We start from the raw sequence: 20,995 nt of genomic DNA on the forward strand, positions 1-20,995 counted from the left end.
CTTTCACAAAGAATGACTATTTTAAATCTGAAGGAATAAGCTAGTAGGATGTTCCACAATTAGATCTTTCTATGTCATTACAATCTCATTAATTAATATATAAACGTTTATTCTAAGATTTTGCCTTGTCCCCTGCCACTTTTAATGGCTTTGCATGTAAACTTTGATCCATTTACGTGGGCCATTGTGTTCGAGAATTTTTCTTTTTAGGAACCACTTGACCTTTTGAGAGTCTTTGGAATGATTTATAGGAGAGAGAGAGATAGATGAGAATATGAGATTGCTTAAGCACTATTGGGTGCACGCATGAATATCACGATTTAGGATTTGAATAAGATAAGAATAAGAAACCGGTTATGACTCATGGTAATGTGTGCATGACGTTGCCTGAACCTAGCTAGCTAAATTTTGGTTCAACAAGCAAAGCCAACAGCAAATATATGACAAATTATGTACCATACGAATGTGCATGTATTTCAAAGTCAGATATACAATTTAACGTGTACAAAAAGTAAAAGTAATGATAAGAAAAATTATCCTTTTTCATCTTAAAAACCCTTAGAATCTATTAAGATTTCATCATTAATTCTACTTACGTGTAAAATTGTGAAGTTTTAAAAATTTATGTAACAATAAGTTCAATTTTATAAATATAATTTCAAGTTACGTCTCATCTAACTCTAAGTTATATTACATATATTGTTTGAATACTTCTTCCCCCATTTATGGTGTATGTCAAATGAATTTTTTTTTAAGCGGGATTTCAAATTGAATATTCTCTATTTAAGTTTTTTTTTTTTTTTTTTTTTTTTCAAACTTTTTAACATTATAAATCTACAAAATACAAAATTAATTTTATATAATATTTATGTAAGGGACAAATACATAATACATTTCTGAAAATCCCCCTAGACAAAACCTGAGTATATATACTTTGAAGGAAAATGGTAAAAAACACAGTAAAATTCTCTGACCATAATTAATAATTTATGCCTTGATCCAAAATAGCTAAAACTTAAGATGAGATCACTCACGCTGATTGGAGATTTAAGTCATTCAGACTTGAAATATTGTGTTGCGGCCCCACTATTATGATAGTACGTAATAAGAGAATATCAGACAAGCAAATGATAGAAGTGCAATGTGAAATCAACATATTGTACCCCTAATTAGCGGGTTGACTAATTTTTGAGACTGGAGACATCATAACATATTGTACCACCAAATTATTGTAACAACAACATACATGTTGTAACTCATAATATGCCACAAGTTTTTGAGTTCTTACAGCTTTATATGTAATTATTCTAATATATACATATTTTAATTAAATTCAAATTTCATTATATTTTATAACCCTTCATTAAAATCTTGACATATCATATTTACTTTGAATGATGGAACATAAAAATATTACAAAAAATTTATATTCAGATTCCATATAAAAAAACAATTACAATAAATGCCTAATGGTAGAATACATTACTTTGGGACTCATAAAACCAACAACTTCACATGACTCAATAAGTACGCGATATGAGTTAAAAAAAACATGTAGATGAATCACTATGTAAAGGGTTTGAAGAATATTCCTCCAAACCAATTTAGATGTAAACTTTTTTTCAAATCAGCAAGTCACTAAGTATCAACCATACAAATAATGAAAAGTAAGACAGCTTAGAATAATGAACAAAGTCTACCTCATGTGTGCATAGTGCCTCAAGCTTTGCACCTATAAATATAAACCCAAATCATGTAAGAAATTCATTAAGCGTATAAAATTATTTCTTTAAGGCTATTGACATTGTGTCCCTCATCTCTCTCTCTCTCTCTCTCTCCAAAATGAATAGGTTTAATCTGAAAGACCTTACATTGATACTTTTCATTGCATTTTCTGTATGGTCTTCAAGCTTTGAGAATTGCTGTGCTAGAGAAGGCAGGCAGTACTGGAGGCAAAGCAGCAAGGCTGTCCCAGCTTCTGTGCTTGTAAAGAAACCAAAAGGTTATAACCATGCTGGCCGCAGAATGTTAAGCTCAGCCATCTTTAATGTATTAGACTATGGTGCTAAAGGTGATGGACAAACTGATGACACAAAGGTGTGCATGATCTTATAAAAAGCTTCACATTTTGCTTCATGGTTCATTATGAATAATTATATTATATCTTCTATTTTTTTTATCATCGATGTCGCTCAACATATATTTTAAATTACTCATTCAGTTGTGGTAAATGAATGCTAATCTCTTTTAATGCAAGGCAGGCATTTGAAGCAGCGTGGGCAGCAGCTTGCAAGGTCGAGGCATCAACAATGGTTGTTCCATCTGGGTCTGTTTTCTTCGTCCTGCCAATCACTTTTTCGGGGTCTAGTTGTGAACAAAACATTGTCTTTCAGGTAAGTTACAAAAAAAAAACATTGTCTTTCAGGTAAGTTACATATTGTCTATGTTTTTTTTTTTTTTGAAGGCTAGTACATTTTTTCAACCCCACATTTTATTGGGGTCTGATCTCCCTCCCTTAATTAGTTCTAATTAATCACACCACAGCAGAACAGCGATGATAGAGTCGCCTCCAAAAGCCCGAAAGTCGCCACCAAAGTCACTAATAGCAAAATAGCTAAATTGACTCCAAAAGGGATTCTATATAAATTTTACCGTATAAACTTTTATAAATTGATGTGTTAATTTTTAAGTATAAAATAATAAAAAATATATTAAAATTTTTTATATATTATATTGATGTAATAATAATTATATTCATTAATTAATTTTGTAACAATAATACTATAGCATGTATAATTTTTTCAGATGACAAGAGCTTTTTCAGTCAGAAAAAGAAAAAGAAAAAAAAAAAAAAAAGATGAAAAGAGCTTTTTGAGTCCCACAAAAGCGGTCTACAAAAGTAATGACTAACAACATTCCTTTTCCATTTTTGTTTTACGTCTTTTGCTTTTTCTTTTTTCTTAATTTTTTTTTCATTTTCTTCATTAGTATAGGAGGAAAGGTAGCAATATCTCAACATATATGGGTCAAAGTCAAGGGATATAATAAAAATGCCTCATCTTACATGACCGGCCGGTCCGGTCTTACCTCTCTTCACCTCACACCAATTTTCCCTGTCTGAAGAGGTGATGGGATGGGAGTAGATTTTGCTCACCTTATCTTGTCTCGTTTAGAACAAAATATACATACATTTACATATACATACACACACATATATATATATATATATATATATATAGAGGTATACCATATTTCAAAACATTTCTCTCTCTATTAACAATATTATGGTCGTCGTCCCCTTTTCTCTCTCATATCGGCTTTATAAATTATACCTTAAGACTCATCTCACCTCTAACGTGCCTTGCTCTCATCTGCATGGGAACCCCGTCATGAAGAGGAGACAAATATATCCATAATTTGAGCTTGTCCTTTCCTGATGTCATCCCTATTTATTGATATATACATTAATATTAATTTATGAAATACCATGCAGTTGGATGGCAAAATCATAGCCCCTACAAGCTCTCAACCTTGGGGTTCAGGTCTTTTACAATGGCTAGATTTTACAAATCTTAAAGGGTTTACAATCAAAGGTAAAGGTATCATTGACGGACAAGGTTCAGTCTGGTGGGGTGACTCGGTAAGTCTCTACATTATATGTCAAGTCAAACAAACAAGGCCATTGCTTTTTCTAATTTTAAATAGTAACACTCACATCTAAATTCTTTTTTTTTTTTTTGTTGAGAAAAAACACATCTAAATTCTAATTATTCTACCGTCTATAAAACTTTTTCTATAGGGGAATATGCCAAGCACCAAACCAACGGTAAGAATATTTTCCTATACTAATCCTCATTTCACAATATAACAATGATATTAGACCTTGAATATTGTTGGTTATATATATTTTGATATGCAGGCACTCAGGTTTTATGGAAGTGATGGTGTGACAGTCACTGGCATAACAATTCAAAATAGTCAACAGACCCATCTCAAATTCGATAGCTGCAAAACCATTCAAGTTTATGACATAAATGTTTCATCCCCTGGTGATAGCCCTAACACAGATGGGATTCACCTACAGAACTCCCAAGATGTGGTCATTTACAGCACCACTCTTGCATGTGGTAATTTCAAATTTCTCAGTAGGGTATAGTTTCATCTTTATCCACAACACAAACACTGCTATGAATGGCTAGTTGCTCTAAGGACTAGGGCTGAGTCAGGAACATAAAGAAGTTGAATATCCAAGTCAACTATTCAAGCACAAAAATAACAAAGATGTAACACCCCCCCCCCCCCAACAAAAAAAAAAAAACAAACAAACAAAGCAACTTGAACATTCAAAGCACAATTTTTTCTAGTAATGGACTTTTTTTTAATGAGAATTATTGGATTTGAATAAGATCAAAGTTCAAATGACACTTTGATTTTTCCCACGAAAATATCTAAAGTTCAAATTTTCATCCTTTCTTATAAGTATCGAATTATGAAAAAATAAAATAAAATAAAAATAAATAAATAAAGTTCAAACGTCGTCATCAAAGTGTACGTATGGGGTTTAAAATGGTGACTTAGAATTTTGCCGAAACTATTGTACAATGTCAAAAGTCAAAATTCTTCTCAAAAAAAAAAAATGTCAAAAGTCAAAAGAATAATGTCAAAAGTCAAAACTAGTGTTGTAGATTGTCTTATGGATTTTTATTTTTTATGAAAGAAAAATTGGGTGGAAGGCAACTTGAATTGACGTCTTTAATGGTTAAATATTTAAGAAAGTATAAAATCTGGACTTTCATATTCTAATTAATAATACTTCAAAAATCAATATTAATATGCATGTCAATATATCTTTGATTTTAATTTCAATAACATCTAGATATTATTTTATGTATTACCTTAGCAATTAAAAAAGTTACATGCATGTCTTATTATGTTGATTGTTGTGCTTTCTATAATATGTTAATTTTTTTTTATAAGTAGAAAATGTTAATTAAGAGTGTATTTGAATACCACTTATTTTATTGAAACTGAAAAATTATTGTTGAAAGTACTGTAGATAAAGGTAAATGTTAATTGAAATAGTACAGTGGGGCTTATGAATAATGCCAAAAAGTGCAGTGGGACCCATAAATAGTAGCAAAAATAAGCTGCATAAGGAAATAATTTTAATTTTTAAGTACAACCCAAACACACACTAAGTCAGTAAACCTACATAAAAATTCCTAATTAGCTAGATGGTTGAAATTTTCATAAAATAAAAAGGCTAAAATTGAATTTAGTTCATTGAACTTTAATTGTCACATTACTCCATAAAATTTAATTTTTGTCAATTTAATATGTCCCTCACCCTATCAATCTGATCCTTTTGTTCAAATATGTTAGCAAATAAAATGGTTTAAAAAAAATATTTAGGGGACGATCTGAAAATGTTACCTTGACAACCAATATCTGTAGTCAAGGTAATTTAATTAACATCCAGACTAATATTATTAAGCGTGCTAACCTTGGTAATAGATATTAACACAAACACATTAATTACATTTTCAAAGTCTAACAAAAGTACAAATGTGCGATTCACATATGTGGGGAACCTTAACTTTGTCCTAGTTAAGAAGAAAAAGGCCAACCATAATTGGGCGATTAAATCTCTTCATAAGTGAGTTCTTTAAATTTCCCATCATAGAATATAGCAATGAATTTAAGGAAGATAAATAACAGTAATAAACACAAATTCGAAATTTTGATACCTCTACAAGTCTACATAGAGGCAACTCGAATAACTTCTATTGAGTTCTGCAGGAGATGATTGTGTTTCCATACAAACTGGATGCTCAAATGTATACATTCACAATGTCAATTGTGGACCTGGACATGGAATCAGCATTGGATCACTAGGGAATGATAACACTAAAGCCTGTGTGTCAAATGTCACTGTTCGAGACATAAAAATGCAGAATACAATGACTGGAGTCAGAATAAAGACTTGGCAGGTATAAAAATACATTCCATTTTCTTTCCTATTTTTTGACAGTCTTACGTGGTAGTTCATAAAAGTATACATGTATATTAAATCACACGATTCATTAAATCATTTAAATAAGTTATATGACCAAAACACATGTGGATAATTTTATAAGTTGTTGTGCAAGTAGTAGATTGAAGGAACTTCAATTCTTCCAAATTGGTTTAGAGAAATTTTTTATCAGAAACTGACATGTTAATTTTTAATCACACCAATAAAAAAAATGATTTGTTATGTTGTTCAAAATAACCTTTAAATTTATTATGACTAGCCAGTTTGGGCATTCAATATATATGCTATAAGTTAGCACTAGACTCACACATGGACTTATTAATAGTCATATATACTGTTTTGCAATGCAGGGAGGGTCAGGCTCGGTACAAGGAATTATGTTCTCCAACATTCAAGTTTCTGAAGTTGAAACTCCCATAATGATTGACCAATACTACTGTGATAAGAGCAAATGTCAGAATGAAAGCTCAGCTGTGGCAGTGTCAGGCATAGACTATGTAAATATACAAGGAACCTACAAAGTAAAACCTGTACATTTTGCATGCAGTGACAACGTGCCATGCACTGGTGTCTCTCTAGCTACAATTAACCTAGAAGCTGCTCAAGAAAACCAATCAAGTGACCCTTTTTGCTGGGAAGCATTTGGAGAATTAAGAACTACAACTGTTCCTCCAATTGATTGTTTGCAAACTGGCAAGTCACCAATCGCCAAAGCTCAGTCTACTGTTGATTCTTGCTGAGCTTAGCCTAAATATATATATATATATATATATATATATATATTAGGACAAAAAATATTTGAATATTTCTCTAGGGATGTGCTGCTTATTAGTTATTTCTCATACCCAACTTCCTATCAAATTAATCTAGACTGTACACCAAGTAATGAATGATTCAAGTGGATCAGCATACAATATTGTTATTTCTATATATACGTAGTGCCGGCTCAATGGGTGAGCCAAATAGGCAACCGCCTAAGACCCTCAATGAAAAAAAACTCCTAAATTTTTACGAATAGAGATATTCGTATACTAATAGAAGTATTAATTAAGCCTTAAATATTCATCAATAAATAAAAAGTAGTTGTTTTTTATCAAAGAAAAACTAGTTAAAGAAAAATGTTTTCATTAGATGGGTCAATCATTTAATCTCTCACAGATAAATGTTAAAAGAACTCATCAATCTTACATTAGTATATAAATTTATACTCAAATTTTATTTAGAGATATCAAATATATAACTTTATTAAAATTTTTAATCATAATTTTTTAGTATTTGGTTACTTCATTCAATAAATGGTGTTTATTTTAGTTGTATAGTAATTGAGTAATGCGATGGGTTCATTTTAATATGTAATTTAAAAAAAAAAAAGATTTTAGATGTAATAAAAAATAAAAAATAAAAACCAAAAGTTAAATAAATATTTTATTAATATTCAAAGTATAAGAATAGAACTCACTTAGAAGAGTTGTCTTAGACCCCACAATACCTTGAGTTGGCCCTAATATACATATAAAAGAATGTATACCACTTCATTTTATTTACATGTGTTTTCCAAACATCTCCTACTGGCAAAGCATTTTCTCGCACAAATGCAGCCCAAACAAGAGAGAAGTCATATGATGAACATGAGCATGAATAATTGTGTGACTTCACAGGCCATAATCGGTCCACAACTTGGAGCATCACGTACAGTGCGTGCACTGCCTTTGGCATATTCCTTGATAAAGCCTTCTTTTTGGTAAATGGTAAGTGGTTGATAAAGCCACAGCACATCCTGCACAAAAGAGAACAGAAGATATTTCAAAAATATATAGTTTATTAGTGAGTGTAGAACCCATTCCATGAAATGCAAGGTTTTTTTTTTTTTTTGAGGTGCCTTCGGATGTTCATCAGCTTATTTTGTTTATTTTGTTCACTAGTGTAAAAAACTAAAAACTAAAAATATAGGAGTACCTTGAAGAGGATGATGCTTGAAAAAAGTGTGCCTTCTCTTTTAAGATGAAAAGTTGAACCTAATAGGTCATAACAATAATATTATTTTTTGGATTTTGTTAATAAATGCTCCAAGCAGTGATTAAAATGCAATTAAATAATAATTGTATACATTTTTTAATAACTAAAATCAAAAGGTAGAAATATATTTTAAAAATAAATAATTTAACTATGGTTGTAGCCTTACATGATAAAATAAATATTACTACATATTTTGAAATTCTAACTGTTGAATTATAAGTTCTTTATGCTCTCAATACACATGTCAAATTTTATGTTAATCAAATACCATTTACTATATGATCTATAAATTTATATTTTATACATAATTTTAAACTACAAAAACTTGCAATTTAAACAATTTATTGATAATAAAACTATTGATCTTTAATTTTCTAAAAATTTTACAAACATAAAATATATAAGAAGAAGATATAATCTAATTGTGGATTTGTCAAAATTCACCTCTAATAAAAAAAAATTGAGTAAATAATTAACCTTAGGCAACAACCAATTTTATACCAAAACTTTTTTCTTAAAAAAATACGGAATATTACAATGAATTTATGCGTATAAACCAATAAATAATTAATATGTGTATTTAGAGCATTCATTAATCGGACCCAGCATCATCCATGTAGGACCATTATACAAATGTCAATGAAGTGATTCTATTGCTCACAATGGTGTTGCAATATATTGTGATTTCTCTTACGTAGAAGGAAATCATATATATATATATATATATATATATATATATATATATGTATTGATTGATTTGATTGTTATTTTTGAAATTTTATAGACCAAATTAAAAAATAGGCAAACTTGATAAAAATACCGTTTACGAAACATATTTTGTGCCACATGCTGCTTGAACATTGATTTGAAGCATTCATCAATTGGTAGTAATTTCATGGACTTTGTTAAAGAAATGTGAACCATTCACTCTTTGCAACGTTTGAAATCAAGTGGCAACAGCTCATTTTGCAAGCAACTAGTTAGCCAAACCATAACAACCTGACCAAAATTCTAACAATAGCTAGTGATGAAAATTGTGCCTTTAATCTTTCCTCCCCCTTTTTTCTGCTGTGCCTTCAATAAGGGTCAAGATTGTTGGACAAAATATACAAACCCTAATGATAGAAGTCCCTAAAAGGCCAGGGCTGTAGATATAACAAAACATCAACCTTGATTCTAACCAATCCAAAAACAAAAAAAGGGATAAAAAGGTCTTGAACAGAGTAGTAGCAAAATAATAAGCTCCCAAGATGAAACATAATGCATTATTTACAATGCAACATTAGTAACCACTTAATCAAGGCATCTGAAAATGTGGACTTTTAACACAACATCGTCCTTTATAATCAGCTCAAATACGCAAACATCTCCTACTCGCAAAGTATTTTCTGTTGCAAATGCAGGCCAACCAGCAGAAAACTTACACGATGAACTCCGGTTCATTCCTTCATAAGCACATAACTTCACAGGCCATAATCGGTCCACAACCTGGAGCTTCACAGTGAGTACACTTCCTTTGGTGATAAAGCCTTTTCTCAATAAGTAGTTGAAAATGCCATGGGGTAAACACTGTACAAAAAAAATAAAGGATATTTCAAAAATAGTAGAACCCAATTGAATGAAAAGCAGTTTTGAGGCAATAATATTATTTGTTACGCTGATGGTTGAAGGGCAGTCACATGGATGCCAGTGATTTGATTATATTGTTCATAATGACTTTACATTCTTATGTGATTTCCTTCTACCTAAGATGATACTGTTAAATATAAATTAAACTTTAATTCCCTTAAAAACACAAAGAAGCAAACATCATTACCAACTTATGTCTAGCAACAACTCTCTGCTACATGCTTTCTAATTAATCTATGAAAAATCGAAGTTAATAGGAGTCGCATTTCTAAAACCCAATAAGATGTTCAGCTGAAAGCTTACCATACCACCCTTACGAATGTATGATGGTTGCATGATAACCACGGAAAAGGGATTATCTGATTTAAAAGCATTGGCTCTCACAAGATTTTCAGCTTTTCCATTAGTAGTCATCAATTCTTGCTTCTTCTCAAGAGCGTTATATTCTTGGTTCTTCACAAGAGCCTTAGCTTTTAGCCTTCTCCGATTGGTAGACATGCCTACATCACCATCTTTCGCAGGACATTGGTCACAAGATAAAGACGCATCATCCAGATTGCAATCAGATTCAGGTTTAACTAACGGGCTGCTTTTGCATCCTACTCGATTTCTTCCAACCCCATGATCTGATCCTGAAACGAAATGAAAATATGAAGTCATTCACTTGAAATTAATAGTAAACAGGCTTACAAAATCAACCAGTTCCTTACCATTCAACAGGGGGCAATCAATATCATTAGCAGCCCGGAAAATGGCAACTTTAAAAGCAACTTCAACGCCATTAATTAGCTCAAAGATACAAACATCACCTACTTTCAAGTTATTGTCTCGTGCAAATTTCATCCAACCCAGCCGAAACTTAGCCTTTGTTTGTGCTTTGTAAAAACTAAACATAACAGACCAAGTTCCTCCATTAAAAGACCGAAGGATGACAAATTCACCACTCATCTTCCTCATGTATTTTTTTGCAAAGCTGGATGATATACTCTATAAAAGATAAAAAACGAAAAGGGTAATAAGGAAGATTTCTCCTTTTCAGCCAACAAATAAAGGAAAAAATGCTTTTGGTTTTGCTCTACAAAGGAAGAACCAGTATGTATCTTTGTTCTCATGCTAATGTATGTCATCTAAAAAGTGAAGTTAACAAATGTTTGAGCCTGCACATTTTTGAACTAGAAGCTTACCAATGATTTCGCATGGTAAACATATGATGGCTGCATGACAGCCATGAAAAAAGGATTCTTAGATTCAAAATCTCTAACTCTCTGAAGAGCAATATCTTTCTCACTGGCAGACAATGTCCTCTCAATAACCTCAGATTTTGGGCATCTCTTCGTAGCTCCATTGCATTCTTCTGCTGAAAAATGAGGTTCAGTTAGGGGCTATAAAAAAACATGACACCGTTATACTTTCACAGTCATTCACATCTGCTATTTCACACCGATCCACAAGTGCAATGGGAATGTTCACATTTTAAGCACATAGAGTGGATGTGAAAAAAAGAGATGTGAAATAGTAGATGTGTGAGAATCAAAAATTTAAGCACAAAAGTGTAAGATTCAAACCTTTTAATTCTTGCCTAGTAAAAGATACTCCTGCATTCATTTTTGATTTCTCTAACACTGACCCTTTAGATTTAGTGAGTTCAGGTCTAAAATGTGTATCCCCTGCTTGCAAAGCAGAACTTCTTGGATTGGTTTTTGCCCTTTTTTGCGGTAGAGGGCATGGTAATGGTGATTTCTCCCTTGTTTTTCGGCTTGGCATAAAACCATCCATGATTTCAAGAGAGTTATCAATATCATCCCTCTCAATGTCTTCCATCCTGCGAACTTGGTGTTGGTCATCTAAAGGATAGTCTATTTCTGTTGCAGTGGCATCAAATATGAGTACATAAAAGCATGAATTTCCTTCATATCTGAAAACTAGCAAGTGCCCCAGGGTTAGAGCATGACACGTTGCAAATTCGCACCAACCATTTTGAAACCAAACCTCACCATCGCGTTTTGTCATCTTGACTTTCCATTTTGTACCATTTGGAACCGTAAGAAATGCCATATTTGACAGATCATCTCCATATTTGCTTATAAACTTTTTTGGAATCCGCTGTAAAAAGAATCTCCATAACATAAATGCAGGCTTTGTAAATAAACACATGCAATCAATCAAGCTCTATTCTCCTTGTGCAGTCAGTACCATTACAGGAAAAATGGATTTAGTCTTTCTTTTTATTAATACTTTAATAATAATCCAAAGAAGATACTTAGAAAAAAATTTGAAGTGGCGTTTCAAAGGGGGGAAACGGTTTACAGAGTAGGGAAAATTAAAAGAAATTTGAAGAAGGAAAAAAAAAAAAAAAAAAAAACAGACAAAAACCATATAGACAGTCCCAGATAGTGTCATTCTGCAGATAACATTCTGGTGATACAGCAACAGAGTAAACGACCTGCAGCCTGCCTAAGGAGTTGAGTCACACGACATGTAGTTCAGTGAGGGATGATTAGTGTCAATTCTGTTAAGAATGAGAAGCCACGTGTCCTGTATTAATTGGTGCTTAGAAAATCTGTTAGTCTGTGAGCATTTTCCGCTGAGTTAGTCAGAGTTTGTTAGGGAAAATCCTCATGTATAAATACATCAAAGCTTGTAATCTTATAGTGTGAATAATAATACAATTCAATAGTATATTGAACTCAGATATTCTCTCAAGAATAGCTCTCTTTTCACCAGAAAGATGTCAAAAAATAAAATAAAATCTCATGGGATATATTGTTCCACTATATAAAAAACTCAAAAAATCCAAGGCTACAGCCATAATCTACGCGCATTACAAAAGGGCAGATTTACATGACTACATGTCACATAGAATTAAGTCCTACTATTTGCTTGTACTGTTTTCTTCTACTATTCTTGTTGTGCAATCAAAGAAGGATTAAGACTTTTTTATTTTATTTTATTTTATATTATTACCATTATTATTGTTGAAAGAATATAATGATTGAATAAAAAGAACTGAAGTGTTATGTGGAAAAAAAAAAACCAATACAGGTTTACCTAGTGGATTATAAAGACATTGAAAAAATATACAGTCCGAAAAGAAGAAAAAAGAACTCATGGCCTAACTTGTTCCAACATACTACTCCTTAATCAAAACAGTAACCTTACCTATGCATTACAAAATGAAAGTTTCCATGACTACATGTTACATGGAACCAAGTTCACGGATTTGCTTGAACTTGGTCATCAACAAATGTAAAATTTTCAAGAATCACAAATAAATAAGACAAAGTGGACGTCGACGTTAATTAGCATATGATTTTCAGAGAGAAAGAGATCATGAAAGTGTTCTTACTAGCTTTCCTTCTTGAAGAGTTTGAGGCATAACAATCTTGAAAAAGTGTGGGGCCTTTGTGGTAAGATCAGCAGGGCCATCCTCATTGTCTCTCCGCCATTGAAAAGTCATAGTTCTAGTTGAAGAAGTTGAACTATTTTTTGCTGAGAAGTTGAACTTAGATGCTTCTTAAGTTGAGTACTAAAATTTAACACATAAAAGCTAATAGTAATAGAGCCTGAATCGTTGGCCTTTGTGCTTTTTTTTTTAACTTTAATAGAGGCCATTAAAAAGAGTAGGTAGAGTAATGAAAATCCAATTAAAGCGTTGTCAATTCAAGCAAATCAATCCCAGGTGGGAGCTAAAGTGAAGTTGCAATTGTAATAATCAATATTTATTACCACCTTCCATCGGTCTGCTCAACGTAACATCCCGTTTAATTAACTAATTAAACCGTCTAGCGAAATGGCCAATGGGGCAATACCACTTAAGCCTATAGGACTTAGACGCCAAATCCAACTTGCCTTAAAAGTTTTCTAAGGACTTAAAAATTGTGAAAAAAAAAAATTATAATTGTAGAATGTTAATTTTTCTTTTTAAAGAAAAAATATTAGATAAAAAAGAAAACCTAACTCATAAATTGTTGTACAACACAAAGAAAAGACAGCCTAAAACTCTGAGATATATATATATATATATATATGACTTTACAGTCTACTTAAAATATGTATGTTGTAGATTCCTAATCATCTCCCCTTATTAGAATAGAATTAGTGACGGAACTTGAAATTTTATTTGAGCGGCCAAACTAAATATATCATTTAAAAAATTAAATCTAGAGAGTAATACACACACATATATATATATATATATATATATATATATATGTATAATATTTATTTATTACTTATACATGCATAGTAGGAATATGGATAGACGAAATGTTTAAAATTTTGATTTAACACGTGATTTTTTTTTTTAAACAAAAATATTTATATCAAATAAGTCTTTCTTTTCCTTAAAAGAATTTTTTTTTTCCGCAAAAAAAGTAAGCCTAATAAAAATAAAATATAATTGATATACGTATAGTATACATTAAAAACACTTTAATTTGATGAGTTATGTATAACATAAAAGTAATTAGAGAGAATCAAAAAACATTAGTCAACTATAAAAATGTATTCTCCTAAAAATATATATATATATATATATATAAATGTATTGTATATTTTTTATAAAAATCTAGTGAGTTATTATTAAAATTTATGTTCAAATTATTTTTTTTTTTACAAAAAATAAAAGAAAGAAAGAAATTTGAAAAGTCAGGGGCCATGCATGTCTCCCAATAGAATAAATAATGCATTTCACTTTAACCAAACCTGAAGAGATCACGGTTTCAAAAAAAAAAAAACCCTGAAGAGATCATAAAAGGAAGATATATATCAATGTTTGCATACAACTTCTAATTAAATGGTGCGTATCGTTGGCCTTTGTGCTTTATAGAGGTCATTAAATAGCTATAGTAATGCAAATCCAATTGAAACGTTGTCAATTCAGGCAAATTCAATCAGAAAGATATGGGATATGATCAATATTTATTACCAAATTCATCAAAAAACGCAATATTTATTATCAAATCCCATCTGTCTGCCCAACATAATAGCCCAGTTTAATTAGCTACCTACTGCCTGTTTTTTTCTTTCTCCCGTTTCTTTAGGTTTGGATTTTGTAGCAGAGTGATCAATCCGCCAATGCCGAGTGTCCAACCAGGGCTAGTAATTAATAATAGACGCAGTGGTAATTAAAATTCGGTAAAAGTTAATAGATATTAGAGACATTAGTTTAGAAAATATTTTTAAAAATTTGATTTATGAAAAAAAAAAAAACAGATATTTTTGACATTTTATATATATATATATATATATATATATGATAAAAGTGATATCAAAACTTACCTAAAATTATTTATTACCAAATTCTCTAAGAGCACTTATTAACTGGATTTAGGGTTATTATATTAAGCTTTCCAATTAATTTCAAATAAATGGCTGTATTGAATTTAGATTAAATATATATATATATATATATATATATATATATTTTGGCCCTTATATTTTGAGGTCAATCAATTTACTGCCTACATCTTAGTCGCACACAACTTTATAATAACAGAGTTTAATTACTAACCACTTACGCTTTTTTTTCTTCCTCCACTTTAGGTTTGGATTTTGTAGCAAAGTACCCAATCTGTCAATGCCACGTATCCAAGCAAGGCTAGTAAATAATACCAGCAGCGTAATTAAAACATAGGGTTACCACATTCGGCTTCCCAATTAATTCAAATTTTCCATTAAAAAAAGTTTAATTTCAAATGCATGCCTATATTGAATTTATTTGCCCATTGAAAAAAAAATTGTGTTTCATTGATCAATACAACTATATACTTAAATTTGATTAGAAAATTTAATGTAAGTGCACAGGGACGGCTCTACATAGAGTCCAAGGTGGTCACAACTTGGCCTAAAAAAAAACAATTATTATGTATAAATTTTAAAAATTTATGTTTTTTTTAATCTTTAAAATAACTTTTTGACCACCCTAAATTTTTTTTAGGCCCAACATAATTAACTTTTGGACAAAATTTGGCAACAAACTTAGCTGAGACTAAGGGTCCGTTTGGATACAGCTGAAAACTAAAAACTGAAACTGAAAACTGAAAAACACTGTAGCAAAATAATTTTTAAATATGTGAATAGTATCGTGGGACCCACTTTTAATGAAAAAGTTGCTGAAAAATGTATTTTGTGGGACCCATGAACAGTGCATAAAAGCACTGTTCACAACAAAAAAGTCAAAAAGTGACGGCTTGACCAAAAAAAAAAAAAAAAAAAATTTTTTCTGAAACGTAAACGTGCGTCTGGGAAGCAAAACGCGCTTCCCAAACGCACTCTAAGGCTACAACTTTATTCAATATATATTTTTTTATTGAATGTGAATTTTAATAAATTCACCATTTAATTACATTTTCTTTTTAAATCCTCCTTACTTACAAAATTTTAAGAAGATATAAAATCAATAGTTATGTTGTCAATCAAAATTTAAATTTCGAGTTTTTGTAGTCTAAAATTATACATAAAAAATAATTTTTTGGATCGACTGGTAAATAACATCCGATTGGCATGAAATTCTAACGTGTTTTAAGAACGTAGAGAATATGCAATTCAACGATTAGATTTTCAAAATATGTAATAATGTTAATTCATTTATTGAGAGTGACTACAACTAAGTTTGTAGGTAAATTTTGTTCTTAAACTTTGATCCCCTTAACAATATATTAGGTCCTTACAAATAAAAAGAAAAAGTCCAAGAAAAATTTTATTTAACTAAAATTTTGAAGAGATGTAGCTTGCAACATTGATAATGAGACTATTATGTAACAATTTCAAATTTTTAAATAAATAAAAAATTGTAGAAGGAAATTGTAAGATTTTATGTATTTGCATGTGTGTGTGTGTTTTGTCAATGTATGAAGTTCTCTTTTTATTAGATTTTGTATAATTTAAGTTTCTTAATGACCACCCTAAAAAAAATTCCTAGAGCCGTCACTGTAGGTGCACTATATTAGGCAAAACATAGATTCATGACCTTTGATGTAGTATATTAGAACTATAGGACTTCATTTAGCAAAGCAAGGACCATTATAGTGACAACAACATAATTTTAGCCATATATATATATATATATATATATATATATACATGAAATCAAAGTGTTTGGCTTATGATTGGTGGAGCTTAAAGTTAACTATCATCAACAAGTCCACGAATGTCAAGATAAATAAATTCAAACTAGCACACCACTAGGAATCCTATAAATCACATTCAAGATCTAATGGTTGTAAATTGTAACACCACCGGAAAAAAAAAGTTTTTGATTATATGATTTTAAGTGGGTGGTATTTTTGTAATTAAACTCAAGCCCCACCCCTAGCCATTTTATGTCTCACATTGCCTCCCCCTCTCTCATTTATCAGCTGCCCCTCCCTCCCATGGCTTTAATAGTTGAAACAATTAAAGAAATGGAAAAGAGACTAGTTCTCGATTTTGACCAAATCGATTTTATGCTCGGTTCCTGGTTGAACTGTCTGATCTTGTTTTTAAAACACTAATCCCTCCCCTCTTCTATCTCACGCCCCTTTCACTCATCACCCTCCCTCATGACTAAATCTTCAAGCATTCATATCTTCTTGCTCATTTCTTTTACTTTCTCTAGTCAAGACCTCCATGGTAGTGAGGAGTTCTCTTCATTAATCCTTCTAATAGCCAAAACCCAATAAGATTAGAGAGGTGGGTAGAGGAGTGCATATAGATAAATACAACTAAGAGAGGGAATAAGAAGATGAGTAGTGGGCAGGGAAGTGGGAAGGTTTTTTTTTTATAAACGTTGGGTAGTTTTTTGTTTTTATTTTTGTGAATTTAGAGTTTTGACCTTATTTCTTATATGTTAGGAATAAGGATAGATTATTTCAACTAGGGGTATTTTTGAAAGTCAAAAAGGTAATAACTAACTTTCTGAATCTTTTTTTTTTGATAAGATTTGAATTGTTTTAATAAATAAAGATAAGCAATGTTATAATGTTTATTTAAAAAATTTAAACGAACCTACTCATCAATTAGAACCATATATAAACTAAAAATTTATTGATTGTTTGTATTCATAGCATCCCACATCCTTGAGACTCTAATCTTGATTTTGAAATTGTCATTCTTGTTAGAAAGCTGATTAAGAAAACTGTATCAGGTCATTTTTTAAGTTTTTGACCCTTGCCTGTGTAAAACTGCAAATCATTCAATATGAAGTTTAGTTTAGTTTAGTTTTCTTTTTTCCTTTTTCCCCATCTACACTGGAAAATGCATAACATTTATCTGTAGCATTGAAATAATTATGCAGATCATGTGTTTAAATGATAGTGATATTAATCGACTAAGAAACTATTGGATGAGTTCAATATAAAATATATCTGTATTTGAACAGTGATGATGCACAAAAATCATCATTGAGCTGACTGTCCACAAGCGCTCCAATGGGGTTCCCAAGAAATAAGAAACCCAAGAACCAACAGAGAGCACCGATGGGGTGCTGGCCAAAAACCCTCCGAAGGTTAAGTCAGTGAAAGAATAATCACCAAGAACTCAACAGTGTGAGAGTTAGGGATTTTTTGCGTGCCTTAGGTATGAGAAGGCTTGGTGCTTTTATAGTGGCGGAGGGCTAACCAAGATCCCATGAACATAGAATTTTTCCTTGTATGAAAGATACAGAGTTAATGCTCAGAGATCCCAGGGCCTTTCTTCCCATATTGGGAAAACATAAACATGGAATAGGGCCTTTAGGCATAGCGTGCAAGTTATTACCATGTAGGGATTTATGAGCGGTGAGCACTCAAGGCCATGTGGGGCCCATGAATCGACCGTCGGGCTCATGTTTTCATCCATCGGTTTTTGCCTACCCCGTTCATAGGGTTTCTCATTGCTCATTGGTGTGGCTCTACTTCTATCTGTTGGTATGAGTCAAGGCTTTCTGGTCCGTCGGTTATATGAATAGTCACCTGGTAGGGTTTCTGATGGAAGACCGGCTCGTTGGCCATCCTATGTAGTCCAACAGGTATATAATCTTATAGGATCCATCCCATGTAGTCCAACAGGTCCATAACCTTATGGGACCCATTGGGGGAGTCCGTACATCCCAAAGGGCAGCAGGTTTTATAGGTCTAGACAAAAATGCCCTTATCAAACAGTAATGGTTATATATGCAATAATGATATATACCTTCAAGATTTTTTTTTTTTTTTTTTTTAGAGAGATATCTTTAAGAAATTAATACCCACTATTCAGCAACAAAAAATAAAAAAATAGTACCACTGGTGTCACATTAAATCCGTGAGAAAAGAAAATACCACAATATTATACCATAACAATTGTAATTCTGGGCTTAAGCTTAATCGATATTAAAAGATTTTAGGGGAAAAAAAATCAAAAGTAAGCTCACTTGGATGAAAGATCATGTATTTTGTAAGACTGAAGGAAATAAAGACACTGTAATAATTTAAATAAATACTGGGAAGTAGATATCAGGATAAGAACAAAGTTAAGAGACTTTTTAAAAGTACATCAAATTTCAAAGAGCAACGCAACTAATAAAACTTTATTTTAAAAAACCGAAAGCATTATTAAGAACTTCCTTGCATAACTTCTAATGCAGAATGCTTTACACATAGTTAGTATCAAATTCATTAAATATCTTTATATTTGTTTTCCTATTAATAACAAAAAAAAAAAAGTCATTCTATTTTTTTTTATGGAAAAAAAAATAGTCATTCTTTTCAAAACAACTGAGTTGTACACATTTAAATAAGTAGTGGCATAAGTAGTTGAAAACGTTATTGTAAGAAATATATGAGCTTTAAATATACTAGTCTCATCATATGCGTTCCACACGTGCGATGTGACTCTTTTTTTATTTTGAGTTTAATGAATTTTTAAATTTGAATTTATCTACTGTCAGTGAAGTTACATAGGAAGGAATTTTTAAAAAACTAAAATTTAAGATTTGAAATTGAGTAAATTGCTGAGTTTAGTGTGTGCTAGTTTTTTGGAAAAAATGTATCAAACGAACGTGAAATATATTTAAAAAGAGAATGTGCTATATTTTCGAAAAAAATGTTGTTTTGGTATTTTTTTTTTGAATTTTTTTGAATTACAATTTTAACCTTTTTTTTTTTTTTTAAAGAATAAGGATTATCTAATTAGACTAGTGGTATTTTTGACATTTTTCAAAGTCGTAACTAACTTTCTGAATCCTCATAATATATAGAGATAAATTTTTTTTACCTTGCACCACCACGACTTAAATAAGTTTGATTCGATAGATTTGGAGGTTAAAATTTCTTTATTAATTTTTTGATTCAAGTTATTTCAATTTTTGAAAGCAATTTTTGATTTGAACTTTAATTCTCTTTTATTGGACTCATTTTTTTTTCTTTTGAGAAAATTGCAACTTACCCACCTATGGTTTGAAATTTGACATTTTACCCACTTGAGGTTAGCTCAATTAGATTTCTGTAACCCACCTTTGTTAAATACAAGGCTAAATATGTAATTTTGTTCCACTTTTATGTCTCTCTCCTCCAAAAACACAAAAAACATAAAAATAAAAGATCAAATAAGATAAAAAAGAATCCAACGGAACATTTGCATCATGAGATTTCAAACCACAAGTAAGTAACTTAAATTACAATTAAATCTCAGGTGGATAAAGTGTCAAATTTCAAACCATATGTAAACAACTTAAATTTTAGCTAAACCACAAATGGGTAAACTGTAATTTATCATTTTTTTTTTAAAAAAAATCTGCCAATGAAACCTCTAAATTATGCGAAACCAAACGTAGTAAAAGAACACATTATCAGTAATTCCGCAGATTTGGTTCAGCCAATGCTACTGTGAAGTTAATAGATGCGTTGATTTTCTTGCAAGAAAGGGTGCGACGCAGAATGAAGATTTTTGTATTTTGATTATCCTCCTATGGATTTACTCCTTGCTTTCAACCATGACTTGTTTGGGCTGTATTTAAGTCGGCGCTGCCCTTCTGACCCCTTTTTTTTTTAGAAACTAGCCAGTGAGGCCATCTTTATTGGAATGCTTGAAAGTCAGCCAAATAACAATTATAAAGGTCAAGTGGAATAGCCTCCATCCAGACTAGAAAATGAGAAAACAACCTAGCTCTCTTAGCTAAGGCATCTGCTAACGCGTTACCTTGCCTACAAATATGAGAGAAAGAAAATCTCTGAAAAGAGCTAATATAAGACCAAATGTCTCTAATAATATGACCAAAAAAAGAGTACATGGAAGTCTGGTTTCGAATTGCTTTGATGGATGTCTCTGAGTCTCCTTCAAAAATAGCATTGAGGAAGCCCACTTCAAGTGCAAACTAAA

General features: G+C 31.2%; 2 protein-coding genes across 2 annotated transcripts; one reads left to right on the forward strand and one right to left on the reverse strand.

Annotated features, from left to right (window-relative positions):
• Nucleotides 1-1,786: 1,786 nt before the first annotated feature.
• On the forward strand, nt 1,787-7,011 carry LOC126714850 (polygalacturonase At1g48100). The gene is made up of 7 exons (XM_050415240.1): nt 1,787-2,097; nt 2,262-2,393; nt 3,494-3,640; nt 3,800-3,826; nt 3,920-4,127; nt 5,800-5,990; nt 6,385-7,011. Exons 1-7 carry the CDS (start codon nt 1,843-1,845, stop codon nt 6,772-6,774), a joined length of 1,350 nt encoding a protein of 449 aa, XP_050271197.1. The 5' UTR covers nt 1,787-1,842; the 3' UTR covers nt 6,775-7,011.
• A 2,081-nt stretch (nt 7,012-9,092) lies between these two features.
• Nucleotides 9,093-11,734, reverse strand: LOC126702701 (B3 domain-containing transcription factor VRN1-like). The gene is made up of 5 exons (XM_050401526.1): nt 11,245-11,734; nt 10,864-11,036; nt 10,390-10,666; nt 9,983-10,311; nt 9,093-9,619 (listed from the first exon to the last, which is right to left on the reverse strand). The coding sequence occupies exons 1-5, from the start codon at nt 11,732-11,734 to the stop codon at nt 9,344-9,346; spliced, it is 1,545 nt and encodes a 514-aa protein (XP_050257483.1). The 3' UTR covers nt 9,093-9,343.
• Nucleotides 11,735-20,995: the final 9,261 nt, after the last annotated feature.

This window comes from Quercus robur, chromosome 2, assembly GCF_932294415.1.
Source record: "Quercus robur chromosome 2, dhQueRobu3.1, whole genome shotgun sequence".
Lineage (NCBI taxonomy): Eukaryota > Viridiplantae > Streptophyta > Magnoliopsida > Fagales > Fagaceae > Quercus > Quercus robur.

Excerpts from the sequence above, each read along its gene's own strand:
- LOC126702701 (XM_050401526.1), bottom strand. The coding sequence starts at position 11,734 with ATGGCATTTCTTACGGTTCCAAATGGTACAAAATGGAAAGTCAAGATG. Across the intron at positions 10,312-10,389 it reads TGATTGCCCCCTGTTGAATG|GATCAGATCATGGGGTTGGA; the intron begins GTAAGGAACTGG and ends ATTTCGTTTCAG. Across the intron at positions 9,620-9,982 it reads ACATTCGTAAGGGTGGTATG|TGTTTACCCCATGGCATTTT; the intron begins GTAAGCTTTCAG and ends TTTTTTGTACAG.
- LOC126714850 (XM_050415240.1), top strand. The coding sequence starts at position 1,843 with ATGAATAGGTTTAATCTGAAAGACCTTACATTGATACTTTTCATTGCA. Across the intron at positions 2,394-3,493 it reads AACAAAACATTGTCTTTCAG|TTGGATGGCAAAATCATAGC; the intron begins GTAAGTTACAAA and ends AATACCATGCAG. Across the intron at positions 3,641-3,799 it reads CAGTCTGGTGGGGTGACTCG|GGGAATATGCCAAGCACCAA; the intron begins GTAAGTCTCTAC and ends CTTTTTCTATAG.